Source organism: Vitis riparia, chromosome 7 (assembly GCF_004353265.1).
Source record: "Vitis riparia cultivar Riparia Gloire de Montpellier isolate 1030 chromosome 7, EGFV_Vit.rip_1.0, whole genome shotgun sequence".
Classification (NCBI taxonomy): domain Eukaryota; kingdom Viridiplantae; phylum Streptophyta; class Magnoliopsida; order Vitales; family Vitaceae; genus Vitis; species Vitis riparia.
In genome coordinates, this window is record NC_048437.1 from 11,915,790 (window position 1) to 11,924,324 (window position 8,535).

At 36.4% G+C, this 8,535-nt stretch overlaps 2 protein-coding genes across 2 annotated transcripts; one reads left to right on the forward strand and one right to left on the reverse strand.

The window, feature by feature from the left end:
* The first annotated feature begins 299 nt into the window (after positions 1-299).
* On the forward strand, positions 300-1,112 carry LOC117918365 (calmodulin-like protein 3). Its single transcript, XM_034834956.1, has one exon. It carries the CDS (start codon positions 529-531, stop codon positions 991-993), a length of 465 nt encoding a protein of 154 aa, XP_034690847.1. The 5' UTR covers positions 300-528; the 3' UTR covers positions 994-1,112.
* A 201-nt stretch (positions 1,113-1,313) lies between these two features.
* Positions 1,314-8,030, reverse strand: LOC117918364 (UDP-glycosyltransferase 74G1-like). The gene is made up of 3 exons (XM_034834955.1): positions 7,955-8,030; positions 2,620-3,371; positions 1,314-2,308 (listed from the first exon to the last, which is right to left on the reverse strand). Exons 2-3 carry the CDS (start codon positions 3,265-3,267, stop codon positions 1,586-1,588), a joined length of 1,371 nt encoding a protein of 456 aa, XP_034690846.1. The 5' UTR covers positions 3,268-3,371; positions 7,955-8,030; the 3' UTR covers positions 1,314-1,585.
* Between the last annotated feature and the right edge of the window lie 505 nt (positions 8,031-8,535).

Sequence of the window (8,535 nt, forward strand, 5' to 3'; positions counted from 1 at the left end):
AAAATTTGTCAAACAATTCATTTGCTTTCAAAAATACTTTTTAGTGATCATTTGTTTTCCAAAACACTTTTTATTGTAAAAACATTTTATATAACTATTGTCAAACGAAACTTTAAATTATGATCGTGTATAAATCGGTTCAATAAAGGAATTTGAAAGGGAGAAAAGAAAAAAACCATTCATTTCTCAAAAAAAACCACCACCTCAAATGTTGCCCTAATATAATCCACATTCAATTTTAAGAACGATCTAAAACCACCAAAACCCTAAAAGGAGACATGAACCATCAGTTACCGCCACCTTCTACTCAACAAATCCAAACAACATCCACCACAAACCCTTACTGGCTCACCCCTCTTCCCCAACCGTTTTCCTCAACAATTTCCCCTTCTTATTCCCATCTCTCAATCCCATGATCTCTCCCTCTTGTGCTCAGCGCAACCCCATTCCACTCTCTCAGTCTCCTTCCAAAACCAACCCTTTTGGTCAGCCACTTTTCTTGTTATCTTTTTTACAGTTTCATTGATCATGGATCCGGCAGAGCTGTGCCGGGTTTTCCAGATGTTCGACCGCAACGGAGACGGGCGAATAACGAAGAAGGAGCTCAGCGACTCCTTACGGAACCTGGGCATCTACATCCCGGACAAAGACCTTGTCCAGATGATAGAGAAGATCGACGTGAACCGGGACGGGTACGTGGACATGGAGGAGTTCGGGGCGCTGTACCAGACGATAATGGACGAGAGGGACGAGGAGGAGGACATGAGAGAAGCCTTCAACGTGTTTGATCAGAATGGGGATGGGTTCATCACGGTGGAGGAGCTGAGATCGGTGTTGTCGTCGTTGGGGTTGAAGCAAGGGAGGACGATAGAGGACTGCAAGAAGATGATACAGAAGGTGGATGTTGATGGAGATGGAAGAGTGAACTACAAGGAGTTCAAGCAGATGATGAAGGGTGGTGGCTTTGCTGCCTTGAGTAGTTCAGGTTCATAGTTACGTTGCATGTATCATTTCATTTTTATTTGATTTTGGGAATTAATAGGAGCTCCCTTGTATGATTTTACACTAGCTTTTATTCCTGCTTTTACTTTTAATATGAAAACAAGTCCTCATATTTCAAAGTATTAACTAATTATTTAAGATACATTTATCAACTCATATTTACACCATTAAACCTTACAAAATTACAAAGAAATCACTGATGCAGCAGAGAGCCTTCTCAATCTTCCAGATTACATGTTCTCCTCATATCTTTTGAGGATACTTGCATAGAAAGATGATTTTTTAACTAGAGGCTCCACTTTCTTGGACAATTTTCCTCCTAACCTCTTTGGAACACTTCAAATTTTCCCAGAATACAAATAAACTTCCCTTGTCCAAATTTTTAGCTACTGATGATAACCAAACATTTATATCCATAATTTTCCCAGAAAGTACGAGAAAGTTGACGTCCATGGGTAGGGCTGCAAAGTTGAGAAGAATCGAAAATATGGATACATATTGAAAACCATTTTTACATGGCAAGCGAAGCTGTTTCTAAGATCTTTATTGTGGTAGAAATCACTAGGAAAATTCAGTATGAAAGTTACGAAGCAGTTAGTTTGGCAACAAACTCATCAATGCATTTATCTGAACTTCCACCTTCATCAACTGCTTCCCTGGCCAAATTCTTCCATTTCAGGGCATTGTTTTTAATCTCTTTTAACCCATCACTTCCCATCACTTTCCCTATGCAATCCTCCAGGACTTCTCTTCTCACAATCCCCTTGTCATCTGCTCGAGCTCTTAATCCTATCCCCCAAACATCTTCAACACACTTGGCGTTGGTGGGTTGATCAATCCATAGAGGGGCAACCACCATTGGAACTCCCAGGCTGAGTGCCTCCAGAGTGGAGTTCCAACCGCCATGGGTGAGGAAGCATCCTAACGCCCTGTGTGCTAAAACCTCTAGCTGAGGACACCATGACACCACCAGGCCCTTTTCTGCTGTCTCCTCCTTGAAGTTTTGAGGCAGTTTGGCCTGCTCAGATTCCCTGACCACCATCAAGAAGTAGGCATTGCTCCTCCTCAAACCCCAAGCTACTTCCTCCATTTGCTCGGGTTCTAGCTTCGCGAAGCTCCCGTATGAGGCGTAAACAACGGATCCATTAGGCTTGCTGTCAAGCCATTCCATGCAGACACCTGTGACTGGCATGAGCATGTTAAGGCCATAGTCTTTGTCATCTCCAAGCCGTTTATCTAAGTAAGCAGAGGGAAGGGTTGGGCCGATTGTCCTGAGTGGACAGATCTTCGCCATCCAATCCACCACCTGGGAATTCAATGGCAAACTTAGATTAACAAAAGAGTATCAAATGCTTAATTTGACCCAAAAGATTAAGCCATTAGCTATTGGGTCGATCATCTCAAACAGGACTTTTCCTTACCCTGATAAACCTTTTATTTGACCCAAAAGAGAAACTATGGAGTAATGAGTCAATAAATTTCTCAACCTAAAAGCTTAAGCTCCAGCAGGGACTTTTCCTTCTAACAACGTCCTCCTTTTTAATAGGAAAAGCTTAAACTGTTAGATAATAAGTACCCAAGAATGTACATGTAGCCAACTTAGATGAAGTACCTTACCTTTTCCTCTAACTTGTAGAAGGTGTTGCAGAACACCCAGTCTACCTTCTCAATATTGGAGAACTGATTCACAATCATGTTGAAGAAATCCGGGTAGGAGCCATAAAGATAAACAAGAGATGGCAGGTCGCAGGCTTGAAGAGGGAACAATCCAGGAACCACAACTTCAGGCTCTGAAAGAGGAAGCGTGAGCATACCCTGGTGGACATGGTAGTGTATGTTGTTGACCGTACAAGACTGAGTGAAAAACACAGCCCCCACAAGCCCTAACTTCTTGGCAACATCAAGAGCCCAAGGCAAAAATGCATCATACACAACACAATCAACTGGACACCCTGAGCTTTTGAGCTTCTCAATGAGGCTGCCTAGGGTTTCTGAGCCAACCACCCGAAACCGCTCCATGTAGGCAGCACCACTCTCCGCTTGGGCGAAGCCACCTTCATCATATCCATCAGAGATGGTCTCAATGGTGATGGGACCGGAGTCTCCGAGCAAGGACTTGGAGATGAAGCACGTAACAGCCAGCGTGACTTTGGCCCCATTGTGTACCAAACGCTTGGAGAATTGGAGCATAGGGTTTATGTGGCCTTGGCTTGGATACGGGAGGACTATGCAGTGAGATTTGTGGGTTCTCTTTTCCTTCTCCATATTCCTTCAAATCTTTCACACACTCTTGAGCTCTTGCTCTCTTCTTGTTTTCACTTGTAAATGGAAAATCATCACTCCAACCATGGGTTTTTTTTTTTGTTTTCCTAATCAAAGAATTGAATCTCATTTTCTACTTAGAAGAGCTAAAAATGCAAGATCAAAGATAAGCATACAATTGAATGAGATCCAAACTTGAGTTATTACTAATTTATATATATATAACTTTTCCATAAAATACAACATATAAATATTTAGTATATTAATTTTATATTCCAGCTATATGATTTAAAGTGTTCCTTTTCAATACAAACGCTACCTTATGACAACTGACAACTTGTTTGACAAGAAAGTTAAAAGTATGTCATCTTCTTTGTTAAATAAATATGGAGATGGTGAAACTAAAAAAGGGTTGTGACTTGTGAGGGGGGTCTTGTGGCTATCAGTGTTAGAGTTATTTATTTAGTAATATCAAGTAGCTTTATTTAGTTACTATTTTTCTTTCTTATTTAATTACTATATTAGAATTATTCTCTTTCTTTTTAGGTTTTATTAGGTCTATTTAAATCCTAATAGAGTTGTATCTTTTTTTTTTTTTTTCAAGAGAATTCATAATGAGAAATCCTAGATTTTCTTTTCTCTCTCTTTTTTTTGAATCTTTTTTTGGATTTCAACAACTAGTTATTGAATGTTTGCTAATTTGTTACCAATTTTATTAATTAACAAGTTTGTAGTATATGGGTAGGCTGTAGGCATGACATGTGATTGTTGTCATCAATGATGTGTGTAGAGAAGTGGACATGTGAGGGTGAGATTGTTCATAGCTTCTATCCTCCAAGATGTCCAACTATGTATGCATACTATTTTGAGAGGGATATTCTTTATATTCTTTCCCCCTAAGATAAGAATATACATATTTTTGAGTTGTTTGCATTTATATACCTTCTTTTTTCTTTTCCTTCTTCTTTATATAATTTGTACATGAATGACTAGCTAGCACTTTGGCTTAATATTTTATCCTTTTGCAAGTTGAGCATATACTGCAAAACTATTGTTAGACCAAGGGTATGATTTGGGAGTTTTGGGGAGTGATTATATGAGGTTGGGAATATTTTCTAATATTTGAAAAAGTTTTTTATTGAGGGAAGTTTAGAGTTAATTCCAAATTTTCCACACCATTAATGTATTATATTTGGAATCTACAAATAATATTTGGTTCTCTCCACATGAATATATTTAGGCTTATTATTTATGTTATTTTTGGTAAATTTTTATCATGAAAATACTTGGGAAGACATTGAGGATGAATTTGGAGATGAATGGAGGATGAAAACTCGAAAAAGGGTGGGGAAAGAATAAGGCAAAGGAGGAGGAGATTGTTGGCATTGTTCAAAACCCCGACAACCCATAGGCGATAGAGCATCGACTCCTTGGGGGACCATCAACACTATTTAGACCTAAAATGATAAACCTCGACAATCTATCCTACAATAGAGTATTGGCTAAAAGATAGTTGTCTAGCTCCTTGGCATTGCACACCTTGGAGCCATCCAAATCCTTGTTGTCGAACGTCTTATAGTCATCTATCTCCTTAGAGCTGCACCCCTTGGAGTTGTAAGAAACAGAGAAGAATTATATGTTGAGAGAACTTAAGTTTCTTTCAAAATATTTTAGAATTATGAAGAGACTAAGAGAGAAGAAATGGAGGAAGGTGAGTGTGTACTAAGTTGTAAGGGCACTTTAGTCTTTGTATTAAGGGTATTTTTGGTCCTTAAAAAGAGCATAGTTGAGATGGTGGGTGTAAAGAGTTTAGGTTAGGGCATTTATAAATTCTCTATTTTTTTTTCATATTTTTCTCCTCTCAATTAGTACTTTTCTCTTCTCAATGCACATATTTCCAATACCCAATCAAGATACTTTTCTCTTCTCAAGTATTTGCAATATTCAAATACAAACCCTTCCACTTTGTGCTTCTTATGCCGCTTACCATTTTCCACTACTCACATTCGTTTTATATCATTAGTTTTCAATCCATTGTCATTGCTCTCATTAACCAAGGACAATATTGTTGTCAACTACCATTCTAAATCACCTTAAAAGAGAAAATTTATATTATTAATGTTTAAATATATAAATATATTAAATGCTTAAAACATTAACAAAACAAACATATCATTTACATATGACTAATTAATCATTATAGTTGATATATTCAAATTTGAGATTGAAAAAACAAAAATAACAATCAAATATCATTCAAGGATGCTTGGGCCAAATTTTACTTTTTAAATCCAATTTCAAGTCCAATCATCATATTACTCCATTAGATGCCAATTAGGTAACCTAGTTATTCCTCAATTACCTTAACTATATTTATTTAAACTATCCCAAGATAAATTTTCTACGATGTTAAGTCTTCACAAGAAAATATGTCGAGTCTTAATACAGGATGAATGGAACAAAGCTAATAAAAAAATTTGACGCATGAATATCATAATTTTTAACTAGATTTATTTGCATATTAAAAAATAATGAAGACCCTTCTTTTTTCTCAAACATATATTTTAAAAAAAATATATTTTTAATATCAAATCATTTTTATTTTTTAACAAATATAACTTCACATCAACCTTCACTTCTACTTTACTTTTTTAATAGAAAAACAAGTCCTCATATTTCAATCTTGGAAAAGCATTAACTAATTATTTAATATACATTTATCAACTCATATCCACGCCATTAAGCTTTTCAAAATTACCAAGAAATAACTGATGCAGCAGAGAGCCTTCTCAATCTTTGAGATCACATGTTCTCCCTGATATTTTTGGAGGATATTTATATAGAAAGTTAATTTTTAAATTTTAGGTTCCACTTTCTTAGAAAATTTTCCTCCTAACTGCTTTGGAACACTTCAAATTTTCCCAGAATCCAAATAAACCCTAGAAATTGGTCCTTAATAATATGGCTTCTCTTGTCCAAATTTTTGGCTACTGATGGTAACTGAACATTTATTATATCCATAATTTTTGGCTGCCTTTTGGAGACTACCCTGTAGGATACAGCTGAGGAATTGGGAATGCAAAATTATATTTGGGTTAAGGTTTGTAGCATTATGTGAATTCTAATTGCAAATTCATTTTTGTAGCATGTTTCAGCTTCCAACCACATGAAAACCAAAACTTGGGTGTAAGACAGACATCTATCTAACCATTAACATACTCTATTTAACAAACTGACAGGAAACTCAGCTGTTTAAAATGGCACAGTAGCTATACCACCTCATTTGTTTGCTTGTTTTTGTTTCTGTTGTTGTTGTTGGGATTTTAGTTTTATGGCTTTTTGTTTTCTCATTTTTCTTAATTTTTATTTTTTAATATCGGAGAACCCACCCAACAACTGCTTTATCAGCTCATTACAGTTAGGCTCTGCATGTTTATTGTTTGCTAAGCTTAATTTCATATCAACTCATTTTAATCCTCATGTCATTCCCCTCTTTTCCTCCAACTTTTACCATTACAGTCATATGAATTCATTTTCAGCTAAATTGCCCTTGATTTCAGAGTTAATGCTAAAGTTATCTAGTAAAGGACATAGGTAAGTCCTGGTTGAAATAAGAATTTACCAATGGTACCCATCACAGTCAGCATAACTAATTTTCTTTATCACAAATGACCTATTCATTCATGACAATAGGAAAATATCAATAAAAGCATCTCTCCCACATATGAGAGAGAGAGAGAGAGAGAGAGAGAGAGAGAGAGAGAAAGAAAGATTAGAAAGATGGACAGAGAGAGTGCCTTCATCCTGGCTAGAAAAAGGGCATTCCAACATCAATTATGATAGAACAAACATGAACAACGAAACCCAAGTAATTAATTCAGCTAGAAATGGAGAAAGAGTCCCTACAGATGAGTCAGGGATGATAGATGAAACTGTAGTCAGAATTCTGCATGAGGGAGATAGAGATATGAATCATACAGTATATCCTTTTTTTTTCCTTCTTTCCACCCACACAGAGCATGATATATCTCTTCCAAAGGTCTGCAATCAGCTCGTTGTCCATGGAAGCTCAAGTTTTCAAATTAAATGTTAACCCTTTTATAGCATTTTTTTTTCTTCAACATGTTCATCTAAGATACAGATGAACCTAACTCTGCAAATAATAACATGTAACTCAAATAGGGTATTATCAAAGATGCCTAACATGACCTCAGAATGCAATAACCAGACTGAACCATCATCAATACACAAAAAGCGCGGCAACGCCATATATTTCAGGAATCAAATTGAACACCAGTAAGTTTCTATAAATCCAAAATTAAACCATAATTTTTCGACATCACCATTACGCATCACACAGATCATAAAAACGAATAAAAATCCAAAATTCAGAAGCAGATCGAGAAACCATCCCCCAAAAACATCGCAGATCAAATCAAACCAAACCAATTTGCACAAAGAAGAGCACAAAGTCGAGAACCAAAAATCATCAAATTATTCCAATAAATAAAACACACAAAATCAGAACCAGACTGCGAATCGAAATCAACACATGCACGGATTACCAAAAAAAAAAACCGAAATAAAATAAGAAATAAACAAATAAAAAATTGGGAATCTTGGAGAAGCGGGTAGGATCGAGAGATGCGGAGAAGAAATTAGGGTTTGAAGAGTGAGGTTAGGGACTTACAGTGGGGGATCGAGAAGAGGATGATGAAACATGAGGTTGTTGAGGAAAAAAGCTAGGAGACATAGAGAGAGAAAACCAATGTTTTCGAAACCGGAAAACTTACCGGTTTACTGGACCCACGGTCCAACATCACATCATAAATATATATTTTATTATTTATATGTTATTATTATTTTTTTTAATAAGTAAACAAGATATGCATTAAAAAGAGGCTAAAAGTCACAAAGCATACAATGAGTATACAAGGAGGCTAAGGCCTCAAAAAAGAGCAACAAGACCAGAAAAGATTCACCTCCCCTTAAGTGGATGCTACCCACTCCAAAAAGCCTATAAGGGAGAGAGACTCCTCGCCTAAATATAATTTGGTCTAACTCCATAAGTTACAAATAAAAAAATTCTTTAATTTATGGATATTCAACACCCCCCTAAAAGCTAGTCTATTCCTTTCCTTCCAAACCATTCAAAAAATGTACAACGGTATGAATTTTCAAACATTTTTCCTTTTCTTCCCCACAAAGGGGCACCTCCAGATAGTTAAGATCTCCTTTACAGTTTCTAGAAAGACCAATTTAACATCTACT